Here is a 12,820-nt window from a genome sequence, read left to right on the forward strand (position 1 = left end):
GGCCACACCCCCTACTCAGCTCGAGCGGGCCAATGGGAGGCGGCGGCCAATAGAGCGCGCGACTTCAGACAGTCTCTCAGCCTCCCTGGACCGCGCCGCGGACGGAAACGCGTGACGCCACCAAAGCGCGCCGGAAATGCGAAGTCGCCGCGCGCCGCTAGGGTTGTGTGGAGGAAGTCGGTCTTGGGGCGGCCTGCGCTGGGCGGGCGAGGCCGCGGGAGGCAGCGGCGGCTGCTTCGACCACCTGAGGGCGGCGCAATGGGAGACGAGATGGATGCCATGATCCCCGAGCGGGAGATGAAGGTCAGAGACTGGCCGGGGCCTCCCTCCATTTCTTAGTCTCGGCGTTGCCTTAGATAGAGCCTCGCGGAGCGGTGCCGCGCTGGTGCCGGCTGCCCCGCCTCCTGCTTGAACCTTTGCCGGGTTCGGAGTTCTCACCCTGAGGCACTGTGTCTGCCGCCCGCGCTGTAGCCCCGCGGAGAGCAGTTTCCCCTTCCCGTGTTGGTCTCGTGCGAGCCACCTGGGTTACTTTAGCTACTTTTCGGTGGTGGAGTGGTAATAAGATATTCATGGAGTTCACTATGTGCTAGGTACCGTGTTAATCACACAGCAGCCCTGCGAAAAAGTTAGTATTAGAGAGGAAGTCAAGGTTCGGAAAGTAGCTTACCCAAAGTCACATTGGACAGAGGCTGAAATCCAGGTGGTGGGTTGTTTGTTTGTTTATTTGTTTAAATACTCTCTCTTTCTGCCTCACTGTCCTGTAACACAGCCAAGATTCATCGCCTGTCCTAAAAAAAAAAAAAAAAAAAAAACACCCTTCAGTTAATTGGAATAGGAGGGCTCTCCCGGTGCTGGAAATCTGCCTAAGTCAGGAAACTAAAGAGGGGGGCAGGTGACCCCAGTGATGGTTATAAACCTGAGAGGGACTAAGTTGCAGGAAGGTTTTAGGCGTTTGTTTGAACAGATCACTGACATCCACTTAGGGAGTGGTAATCCATACCTTTAGAGAAGGGTGATTTTTTTCTCAGCGTCACTGCCTGCAGGAGCCCCCCCAGTGCGCGCGGGCTGTATTGGTCAGGTGTGCTGGAGCAGAGGGAAGAAAGGTTTTAGAACCACAGACTCAGAAGGTGGAATCTCCCTTTGAGTTACTGATTACAACAGAAAGGCAAGCACTTTGGGGCCTCTTCATGCCGCTGGCTCTCTGCCTCCAGGGGACCAAGGCCCCAGAAGGGTGTTTGGGGTTGCCAGAATAAGAAATGTCAGAAAGACTAAAATCTTATTCTGCTCCTGAATGAAACCGTACTGTGGTTTCACCTGGAAAGCTGTATGGATTTCTGATCAGTTGGAAATTAAGAGAGTTTCATTCATTTTTCAGAATATATGCATTAAACATTGAATCCGAGGAAATGAGTCAAGGGGGTGTGGGAGGGATGCTTTCTGAAACCCTAAGTGTACAGAAGTGAAGGCTGAGAAAGGTTGTGTCTGGCCCTTACCTTTTGGAATGTAAGCAGAAGGGGATTCACATTCTTTTCACCAAAACCTCAACTTAAAGGTAAGTTTAGCATGAAAGGGAAAAAAAGCTTTTATAGTACAACTTAACATCGTGATTGGTAAACTTACGACCTCTTTTTACCAAGAAGCGGTGCACACTGAAAATTGTCTCTGAAAGCATATAGACAAATTCTTGGGAGTCTAGGTGAGTCTGGCATTGGCAGGAGGTGGGGGGAGGCTGCCAGGCCCTAAACTGCCGTGGAAATGGAAGGAAGTGAAAACTGGACATAGGTGGGAGCTGGAGGTGGTGCAGGTTGTAGCCCAGGTGCACCTGTGGCAGGGAAGCGGCAGGGAAGTGAGGCTCCAGAGTTGGGTGGGTTAAGCCATGCCTGGCTTCATAGCCTCACTGCTGAAGGGTTTTGGACTTCCGTGTGGGTCTTGAACACCAAGAGGTTGACCATACATACCGTTTTTTGTGTGTGTGTGTGTGTGATGGAATTTTGTTGAGCATTTGATGCAGGTAAGTCAGTCCTTGGGCTTTGGTTATCTTTCTGTGGCCTTTATTTCCATGCATATATGTTGAGTACTGCACTGGATAGTTGAGCTTACAGTGTAGTGGGGCATGTATTCAATATTCAGCAATTTATGAAGCACGGCTCTGGGTCCTGAGATAATGCATACTACAAAACAGGATAAGATTATAAATAAATAACATCAGCTTGTGTGGTGGTAGAGACTGTAAACTAGGAATTCAGGGGGGGAAAAAGTTCAGTGTGAGCTGATTAGTCAAGGAAAGCTTCATGGAAGAATTTTTAAAATTTTATTTCATTGAATAAGTATTAATAAGCACTATGCCAACTACCACAGTTTGCATAGGAAGCTTAAAAATGAAGAAGTCGCGCAGTCGTTGGCCTCGGGGTAATGGGTGTTATTGTACTGGAATCGGGTGTTCTGGACTATGACAGGCAGGACGTAATTTCCCTTTTTCTCTGCATTGACCTCATTTTGATCTCTTGCAACAGGATTTTCAGTTTAGGGCCCTGAAGAAGGTGAGACTCTTTGACTCCCCTGAGGAGTTGCCCAAGGAACGTTCGAGTCTGCTTGCTGTGTCCAACAAGTACGGACTGGTCTTCGCTGGTGGGGCCAGTGGGTTGCAGGTCTTTCCTACTAAAAATCTTCTTATTCAAAATAAACCTGGAGATGATCCCAATAAGATAGGTAAGTTTGCTTTGTGTTGAATAGAAGAGGGAAGAGTCTAATGAGTGAAGTGCTAATCTAGTTCCCTTCCCAAGAAATTCTAGTATTAAAATAAAAACTTCTCTAGTCCTCAGGTTGGCCCCTAAGGATAAGTTCTAGGTCAGATGCTGGAAGCCTTTCTGGTTCTTTTTGGTCCTTTTATATTTCTTTGTTGATGAATTGTTCCTTTGAGCTTATGGGAAAGAAGAATTTACCATTCCCCTATGCATTTATTTTTGCTCAGTTGACCCTGAGTTCTGCCTGTCTTGCAGACAGGTTTTGGTGCATAGCTTTTTAGTTGACACAACAATTTGATCCAAACAAATGGGATTGTGTGCTGTTTGGAGAATTGTTGCAAAAAATATGGGTACAGGTTGGCAAGATTGCGATTGAAATGGTGGGGGCAGTTTTTTTATGTTAATGGTGTAATTTTGGGAAGCATCTAAGGATCAGGATTGGTTTTCAGTGGAGTGGAACCAACCTTGCAATTCGAGGGTTGGAACTTTCAGTTCCCCCAAACCCCACCCGGGGGGGTTGACTCAGTCACCAATGGCCAGTGATTTAATCAATGTGTCTTTGTGATGAAGCCCTCGTGAAACCCCGAGGAGGGTGGTTCAGTTTCCCCGTTGGTGAGCATGCGGAGACATGGGGAATTGCAGGCCTGGACCTGCGCTCAGCAAACTACAGGACACTGACCAACAAAATTGAGGAAGACACAAATAAAAAAAGGCATACATCATGTCCATGGATTGGAAGAATTCACATCATCAAATGCCCATGCTACCCAGAGTGATCTGTAGATTCAGTACAATCCCTATTAAAATACCCGGGACATATTTCACAGATATAGAACAAACATTTCAAAAATTTATGTGCAACCATAAATGACCCCGAATAGCCTCAGCAGTTTTGAGGAAGAAGAGCAAAGTAGGAGGGATCATAATACTTGATATCAAACTATATTACAAGGCCACTGTAATCAAAATAGTCTGGTACTGGCATAAGAACAGACACATAGATTGTTCTGGAACAGAACAGAGAGCCCAGAAATAAACCCAAGTTTCTATGGTCAATTAATATTTGACAAAGGGGGCAGGTGCATAAAATGGAGTAAAAATAGTCTCTTCAACAAGTGGTATTGGGAGAGCTGAACAGCTACATGCAAAAAAAAAATGAAGCTCAACCACTAACTTACACCGAACACAAAAGTAAACTTGAGTAAAAGTTTGAAATACAAGTCATGACACCATAAAAGTCCTGGAGGAGAACATGGGCAGGAACATCTCGAATATTCCATGCAACCATATTTTCACCAATATGTCTCCTAGAGCAAGAGACTTAGAGGAAAGAATAAATAAATGGAACTACATCAAATTTAAGAGCTTCTGCACAGCCCAAGAAAACATCAGCAAAATGAAAGGGGAACCAACCATATGGGAAAATATATTTGCCAATGATACCTCGGACAAGGGTTTGATCTCTGAAATGTACAAAGAATTCATATGACTCCACACCAGGAAGACAAACCAATTAAAAAATGGACAGAGGATTTGAACAGACGCTTCTCCAAGGAGGACATACAGAGGCCCAGAGACATGAAGGGATGCTCAGCATCACTGGCCATCAGAGAGATGCCAGTTAGAACCATAACAACATGCCGCTTCATACCAGTCAGAATGGCCGTCATAAACAGATCACCAAACAAGTGCTGGTGAGGTTGTGGAGAAAAGGGAACCCTAGTGCACTGTTGGTGGGAAGGCAGGCTGGTGTAGCCACTATGGGGAACAGTGTGGAATTTCCTCAGGAAATTAAGAATGGAAATGCCTTTTGACCCAGCAGTTCCACTGCTGGGAATATACCCTAAGAACCCTGAAACACCAATGCAGAAGAGCCTGTGCAGCCCATTGTTCACAGCAGCACAATTTACAATAGCCAAGTGATGGAAGCAGTCTTTAAGTGCCTGTCAGTAAATGAATGGATCAGAAAACTGGTACGTTTACACAGTGGAATACTATAGCAGAAAGGAGGAGCTCCTACCCTTTGAAACAGCATGGATGGAACTGGAGAGTATTATGCTAAGGGAAATATGCCAGGCAGTGAAAGACAGATACCATGTGATTTCACCTATAAGTGGAACCTGATCAACAAAACCAACAAGCAAGCAAAATAGAACCAGAGACATGGAAATAGAGGACAAACTGAAGTGAGAGAGGGATAACAGGAGAAAGAAGGGGAAGGGTCAAGTCAACATGTATAAAGGACCCACGGATGAAGACGATGGGAGGGGAGAGAATTGAAAGTGGAAGTTGAGGGGTTGGTAGGGCAGGGGAGAGTAATGGGGGGAAATGGGCACAACTGTAATTAGACAACAATGAAAAAAAGTTGCAAGCCTGGAGAGGGCATGGAAGCTCCACACTGTTCCCCAGACCTTGCCCTGTGTACAGTAGCTCTCCCGTCTGGCTGGTCCTGAGTTAGAGTCTCATGGTAAACCACCGATCTAGTGAGGAACACGCGAGAAGTAATTCAAAACAACTGGAATCATCTTCCGGAGGGCGGGCCCCTTGGAGTACAGGCTTCCCCCACTAGGTGAGTGTTCTAGGAACCCATCTGTGTCTGTACCGGCTGACATTGTTGTGAGAGGCTGCATTCAGATTCAGTGAATTTTTCTTAAAGACTCCTTCAACACATTTGCCCATTTCATGGTGAATGATTTACGGGCGCACCTGCCCACACCATGCTGAGTGTTCCGCAGCTTTTGACCAAAAACAGCGTGCCCCTGTGCCTCACCCTCCCTAGTCGCCTGATCTCCCCCTCAGTGACTTCGATTTGTTTCCCTGGATGAAGAAAGTGCTCGAAGGGAAATGTTTTGCTGATGTGGAAGAGGTGAAACAAAAAAGGGCAGAAGCACTAAAAGGCACTTAAAAGGCATCAAAATCAACAAGTTCAGAACTTTTAAATGGTGGGGAAAACATCTGGATAGGTATATTGCATCAAATGGAGAGTACTTTGAAAGTGATGGAAGTTTAAACATGCAAGAATAAATACACAGTTTTTAATAAACTATAGGTTTTGGGGGAAGTGGTACCACCTTGTACAGTATTTCTCTGAGGTCTTTGAATGGTTCTAGCAAATTAATTGAACCCAAGGAATGGGTTGTGGGAAACCTGATTTATAGCTAGTTGGTCAGAAGTGCGGGCAACAAGCTGGACTTAGAGTTGGCATTCTGAGTTCAAGGGGCTCGTGGAGACCTCCAATCTGAACCCAGCTGGTCAGAAACACAGAGACCCCAGGCCCGAGTCTGGGCCTGAAGTGTGGGGGTGGGGGTCAATCTCATAGGACTGAACGCTTGACCTTTGGACCCCGATGCCACCTCTGGGTAGGTGGTGTCGGAATTGAGTTGAATTCTCAGACTCCTGAGAATTGTTTGCTGGTGTGGGGGGCCCCCCACCCCCTGGTGGAATTAAGTCTGGAAACCCAGTTTGAGGGCATCATTTTCAACAAAGGCGCCTGCCAGTTGGTCTCCCCAGTCATGTGAGGAAGAATTCCTGGGGCCCTCATGCGCCATTACACGCCTATGAGAAAGCTGAGATGTAGCTGCCTGAGTCCCTCTCAGGCCTGTGCCCGTGTTTGTGGAGATGCAAAAACTGCTCCATGCAGACTGGGTAAGGGGGTTGTGATATATGCTTGAAACATTCTATTTTCTGCTTTTTTTTAAACCTTTTTACAGTTGATAAAGTTCAAGGCTTGCTAGTTCCTATGAAATTCCCCATCCGTCACCTTGCCCTGAGCTGTGATAACCTCACACTCTCCGTGTGCATGATGTCCGGTGAATACGGTTCCGTTATCGCTTTTTTTGATGTTCGCACATTCTCAAATGAGGTAAGCTACCAGCAGACTCTGGTGTTGACACAGGGCCTGGGGGTTCCTGCTATCTATAATCAAGTCTGGATTGTAAAAAGTTCTCAATTATAGAATCAGTGATCCTTGAGATAGAATGGACCTCAAGAAGTCATTTCATAATAGCAGCTCTCTAAGACATCATCATTTCTCATGTGCGTGTGAGACAGTGAAAGCCTAGGGAGCTTTAGGGGACTCGCCCAAGACCACAGAGCCAAGGGATAATGTCGACAGTGACAACATCCTGGGTCTCTGACGTCCTTGTGCAGTCTTCCACTCCTGAAGGTCAGTGATAATGTAACAGTCTGTAGTAGTGTTTGCACTGACTGCCAGGCCCTGTGCTGGTGCTCTGCCTGCCTCGTCCTCACCCGTACCTGCCAGGGCCCTGCGCAGGAGGGGCCGCTGTCTTCCTTTTGTAAATGGAGATGCAGGCCCAGAGAGTTTACGTACCTCTCCAAGGGCCCAGTGCTGCTAGGCAGCAGAGCCCAGATTTTAATCTAGCGTCTGCTGTTTATCGATTATCCTACATCTGTATAACCCCTGCTGGAAATCCCTCCATTGTGCCAGAATAACTGATTGCCGTTTTCAAAGTTGTGTGACAAAGGGGTTATTGTGTAGAGCTAAATTTTTCCATGTTCATGGAGAAAAGTGAACCATAATTTTTTTTAATTTACTAATTTGAGAGAGAGAGAGAGAGAGATTTGTTGTCCCACTCTTCCATGCATTCGTTGGTTGGTTCTAGTACGTGCCCTGACCAGGAATCAAACCTGCAGTCTTGGCGTGTTGGAAGGACGCTGCACCCAGCTGAACTACCCAGCCAGGGTGTGAACTTAAATATTCAGTAATTTCCTCCCACTATGCAGTATCTGTACATTAATTGATTTCTTTTTGCCTTTGGCCATTTGTTTTAAAAGGCTAAACAGCAGAAACGCCCATTTGCCTACCATAAGCTTTCGAAAGATGCAGGCGGCATGGTGATCGATATGAAGTGGAACCCTGCTGTCCCCTCTATGGTGGCAGTGTGCCTGGCAGATGGCAGCATCGCTGTCTTGCAAGTCACCGAAACAGTGAAAGTGTGTGCGACGCTTCCTTCCACAGTAGCAGTGACGTCTGGTGGGTGATAAAGGCTTTTACTCTGTGACGTACATTAATGCTGATCTCTTTGAAAATTAGTTTCTGGAAATAAAAGTAAATGTCATATTTGTTACTATTTAGTGGAAGTGGAGAGAGTATGCTTTACTTCCATAGTTAACATCCTTGGAACCAGACAGCACACGTGATTTAGTCTGCGTGTGCTTGGGTTTTCTGGAGGAAGAAGTATTTTGGTATGGCTGGTTAAGAGCTGTGCCTTTAGGAGAACTGTTTCTGGGTCTGAAAGAGTGATACTCTGTAGGTCATTTGTGCTTTTCAGAGGAAAGGCATCAGAAATACCAAATAGGGGCAAGACAATGATTTCTTGGTGTTTGAAAACCATCTCTAGTCCCCGGTCTTATCTAAAGACTACAGAGTTTTGCGTACTTCCAGCTTTCTGGGAAATACTTCATTGAAAAGCATTTTTAGCCATTGATTCAGTGGCCCAGTGATGAGTCATGATCGACTGTGTCATCAGAGCGATTTTTATCCTTTCTGACTTTGCCAAAGGGTGACCCTTGGAACTAGGAGAGCAAGAGCTGGTGTTAACAATCTGTGATAGTGATTCCATTCTTAATTTTCTGACACCAAGAACAGCCGGTGACCAGGCGCCGACTCGGTGCAGCTCCCACGGTTTGCCCCCCCCCCCCCCCGGCCCCGTCCCTCACAGTCTTTCACTGGTGGCACTCTCTTCTTTGCTCAGTGTGCTGGAGTCCCAAAGGGAAGCAGCTGGCAGTGGGGAAGCAGAACGGCACCGTGGTCCAGTACCTCCCGGTAAGTCTTGCCTTGGGTTTCGGGTCTGTTCCCACAGAAGCCACCCACTGGTGTGAGGGTGGTGTGGGGCATCTTCTGTGTGTTCTTCTGTTAAACTGTTGTTTATGCTCATTGCAGCAAGTTCTTCAGTGCACAAGTGGGTGCAGGAAAGAGGGGAGCCCCTCTTCCCTTCCATCCCCTGGTCTGTGTGCTGGGGTCCCCTCTGCTCTGGAGGAGCATACAAATAGACTCTGTGTGCACTATTTATTTTTAGATGGGAGAAAGAGGGAAAGAAACATTGATGTGTGGTTGCATCTTGCACGCCTCCCAACTGGGGACCTGGCTCGTGACCTGGCATGTGTACTGACCAAGAATCGAACCAATGACCCATTGGTTCGTAGGCTGGCACCCAGTCCACTGAGCCGCACCGGACATGATTTGTTTTGCTTTTAAATAAAGTGTTACCATTTTCTACACACGACTCGTATCCTCCATCCATTCCATGAAAACAGCTTAAGGGGAAAGGAGTAGGTGACGAGCTGTTACTGTGATGCAGAACCGCTTCCGGGGAAGCAGTGCTCGGCCTCTAGCTGGGTCCGCTGTGATGGTTCCCTTTCTGCAACTCCAGGCAGCAGAGCCAGTGGGTACTCGTGTTGTTGCACGTGCCGTGTCACCCTGTGCCTGTGGTTTCCGGACATACTCAGTCCGTGTGTCTGGACAAGCCTGGGCGGGGAGGAGGGGTTCGCAGGCAATGCCTGGGCCTGTGCTGCTGCTTGTAGCTCTGGGAGAGACTGTCCTCTGTGGGGGTGCACGGCAGTGACCGCAGTGGTGTGGGCTTGAGGTTAGGGTTTGTTATTTGTTACTGCAAAAAGTTACACGAAATTTGGTCCATGTTTTAGGGCATTAGCTTGTGAAAAGATAATGCGGTGGATTTAATTTTATTGGTTTGCTGATTCCCCTTTTAAAAAAATGTAATAGTATATTGGAGTCCTTTTTCCAATTTACAGAGCCACTTAATTCTTTTGAATGGCTGTGTGGCAGTGCCGTGCACGGCTGTGCCGTGTGCCCTCTGTTCCGTCATCTGTCGCTCGGAGTGGTTTTGCTCCTGTAAATAGGGCTGCACTGCGCGTCCCCATGACCTGCATCCAGACACATTGGTGTGTTTCTGTGGGACAGGACGCCAGAAGTAGGCACCTACTCTTCCCCGTGTTCAGGCTGTCCTCACTGGGGAGGGGAAACTTAGGTGGCTTCTAGGGGGACGTACTGGATTTGACCGTTTCATTGGCTTGGGGATTGTTTCATGTGACACTTCTTTCTTTTTTCAAATCTCTTTCAGACTTTGCAGGAAAAAAAAGTCATTCCTTGTCCTCCATTTTATGAGTCAGATCACCCGGTCCGAGGTAACACGTCCACTTTTCTACGGGGCTGACCTTCCATGAGGTGCCGTCTATATCACAGAAGTTTCGATCATGTGATGCGCCTGCATCCCTGCTCAGGGGCATGCTGCTGTCCCTCCGGGAACACACCCACTGTCAGCCGGCGGTTCGGTCCGCGTGATGGCAGTCTGGTGGACAGCTGTGTCTCATGGCAGCTGGCATTAACTGGATCCTGGTTTTTACATTAGAATTCCTGATAACTTTCCCAGGTTATAATCCACCAGGGGGGGAAATGCCACTTTGGGATAAATTTGGGCTTGTAATCAGTGAAGTCTGGACCTTGGCTAAAGCTGTAGTGGTTGGCTTTTTTATCTGTAAGATGTTAGTTTTATAGCTCACAGGGCTGTCCCAAGCAAGGTACTCATTTAGGGTGCGTGTCTTTCAGTCCTAGACGTGCTGTGGATCGGGACCTACGTCTTCACCATAGTGTACGCCGCTGCGGATGGATCCCTGGAAACATCTCCCGACGTCGTGATGGCGCTGCTCCCGGTGGGTGCATGAGAAGGGCGTCTGCTATAAAGCTTGCAGCTCAGCCTTCACTTTCCTGTTCTGGCGGCGATGGTGCGCCTCCAGGTTTCAAAACCTCACCCTCAGCCTGGGGACCACACTTAGGTTGCCGAACCCAACACGGGCCTGCTTGCCCAGTGTGTGGCGGAGACACAGGCCGAACGTGTGCAGCCTCAGGTTTGCAGCAGAGGAATTAAAGCCGTTTTATTTGTAGGGTGCCTGCAAGGAGAGTGGGAATCTACAGCTTAAAACCCGAATTTCCGAATGGCTTTCTTAATCAGGGGTTTTTGAAGGCGGGGATTGAGGGTTGCGGGGAACAGGGGGCTGGCTGTGCAGTTCTGATTGGAGAGCTTTGGGACTCGGCCCCTGCAATGAGATACCTACGGGCTTCAGCACCGGTGTCCCTGCACCGCGGGCCCTTCGCTTCCAAGAGGGTTCTGGTGTGTTTTGGTCCTTTGGTTCCCTGAGGAGGGTGACACTTTGGTTCCAGCTGCAGTCGGAGGAGTGTTCCCTCCTCTGCACGTGTTTTGGCTGCATGACTATGGCGTTGGTCCGTTGTCTCTGCAAAGCGACTTGGGGCTTTGTCAGGACGGGGCCCTTTTGAGCTGGTTCTGCAGTGACAACACGGCCTCCGCTCGGAGCCTGTTCTGCCGTGATCAGCAGGAGGTGAAGAAAACTGTAAAACTTGCTTGTGCTTAAGCTGTAAACTGAGTCTTGATAGATGTTTACCTGCTGAGGCATTTTAGAAAAGTGAGAAAATACCTTTAAAATGCTTCCCCTTATTTACTCATCAGCTGTGTATCAAATGCCTACAGTGCGTTAAAGCCGAGCACGCTGCGTCCTTGCCCTCGTGGGGCTCCGTCCTCATGAGTGCGCCAGTGCAGAGAGGAGCAGAGGATCGCGGAAGCTGAGGGTGACGGAGGGCGTGAAGCAGGGCCCGAGGGGGGGCGAGCGGTGACCCGGGACGGCCACGGTGGGGTCGAAGAAGGGCTCTGAGAGGAGCCCTGCGGGCCGGGACCAAGTGTGAGGGAGGCAGCCACTGCCAGCCCCGAGAAGAGGGGCAGCGTCTGCAAAGGCTCACTGAAGTGCGGTGGCCTTCAAAAAAAACAAGTGGTGAGTGGACATATTTCCAGAAAAGCAATTGACAATGCGTGTATAAATGTCTAAATACCATAGAAGGTGGGAGTTAAACTTGTCCTTCTGTTTTGCAACCTTATTTTACCTAGTAGTAAATTGCAAGCGTCTTTCTATATTGAATAAAATCTGATTTGGCTTTGAACATATTTATTTAGCTCCGTTTTTAACCCTTTTGAGTTCCTGATAAAGTGACTTTTTACAACATGTTGACAGTCGTGCCCCGCTGCAGTGTAGGTTAACTCTGAGAACTGTCACACCACGGGCCGCCGTCCCAGCCTGGGCACTCACGCAAGCCCACGCAGCCCAGCCTCCCACACACCCAGCCCGTGTGGCCCAGCCTGTCACGCTGCAGGGGAGAAGTCATTTTCCCTCTGCTCTTAGGGGTTTTGGCTAAGACATCCCTGTCACAGAAGACAAATGCTTAGGAGAAAAACAAAAATTTAATAACATGTTTACCTCCTGTATTCATGGAAAACTGAGTAATTGGCTGAAAGGGCCAAGTCCACCTCCTTAAATACCATCTTCTGCTGAGGATGGAGGAAAAGAGGGGGCAAGGAGTCAGTTCTGGGAGGTGGCCAGGGAAAGGGTAGGGCCACTACGCAGATTTACGTGGTTGCCCTCTGCGTTGGTAAGAGGTCCTAGAGAGGAGGTTATGCCCCGCCTTCTCGCAAGGGAAACACCCTCACAGTGGACATTTCCCCTGTAATGTTTTACAAAGGCAACTTCTGCTTGGCTTTCGAGCGTCTTCATGTCTGCTCTTTCTCAAAACTGAAGCTTAAAATAATCCTATGCCAAGTAGACATTTTTAGGTGACAAATGCCAGTCCCTTGCAGCTCCTAGGTCACTACCTGTGCAGCATGTCCCAGTACTGAGCATGTTTGTGTGCTGTGTGCTCTGCGGTTTTATGATGGCCGAGACGTTTGGCTGCTACGTCACTGGTCGAGAGGAGTTTCTCAGCTTCACATCATCTTAGGGAGTCACAGTCATAGTCATATGTGTGGTCTGTTGACCGAAATGGACCAAAATGCCATCATGCAGCTCAGGAAGGTAGTGAGTGTGTTCCTGTCTCAAAATATCGTGGCGGTTTCCTGTTCCTGGGGATGGCGTGGACACTAGCAAGGGCCTGTTGGAGGGCCTGCGTCCCCATCTGGACTGGAAGCTTTGTACGTATCGTTTCATCTCACACTTTCAACAACTTCTGGTACAGTTTCAGTAGATGTGTTACACACGTG

The 12,820-nt window shown here is 48.2% G+C and overlaps 1 protein-coding gene across 6 annotated transcripts in view; it reads left to right on the top strand.

The window, feature by feature from the left end:
* The first annotated feature begins 151 nt into the window (after positions 1 to 151).
* Positions 152 to 12,820, top strand: part of NUP214 (nucleoporin 214) — an 80,425-nt gene continuing 67,756 nt past the window's right edge. For all 6 annotated transcript variants that reach the window (XM_037036394.1, XM_037036395.1, XM_037036396.1 and 3 more), the window contains exons 1-7: positions 152 to 303; positions 2,514 to 2,709; positions 6,455 to 6,606; positions 7,539 to 7,737; positions 8,459 to 8,529; positions 9,845 to 9,908; positions 10,330 to 10,433. In XM_037036394.1, coding sequence (XP_036892289.1) covers positions 259 to 303; positions 2,514 to 2,709; positions 6,455 to 6,606; positions 7,539 to 7,737; positions 8,459 to 8,529; positions 9,845 to 9,908; positions 10,330 to 10,433 — 831 coding nt within the window. In that variant the 5' untranslated portion in view covers positions 152 to 258. The remainder of the gene's footprint in view (positions 304 to 2,513; positions 2,710 to 6,454; positions 6,607 to 7,538; positions 7,738 to 8,458; positions 8,530 to 9,844; positions 9,909 to 10,329; positions 10,434 to 12,820) is intronic.

This window comes from Sturnira hondurensis, unplaced genomic scaffold, assembly GCF_014824575.4.
Source record: "Sturnira hondurensis isolate 20B ecotype Veracruz unplaced genomic scaffold, ASM1482457v3 Scaffold0022908, whole genome shotgun sequence".
Taxonomy (NCBI): Eukaryota; Metazoa; Chordata; class Mammalia; order Chiroptera; family Phyllostomidae; genus Sturnira; species Sturnira hondurensis.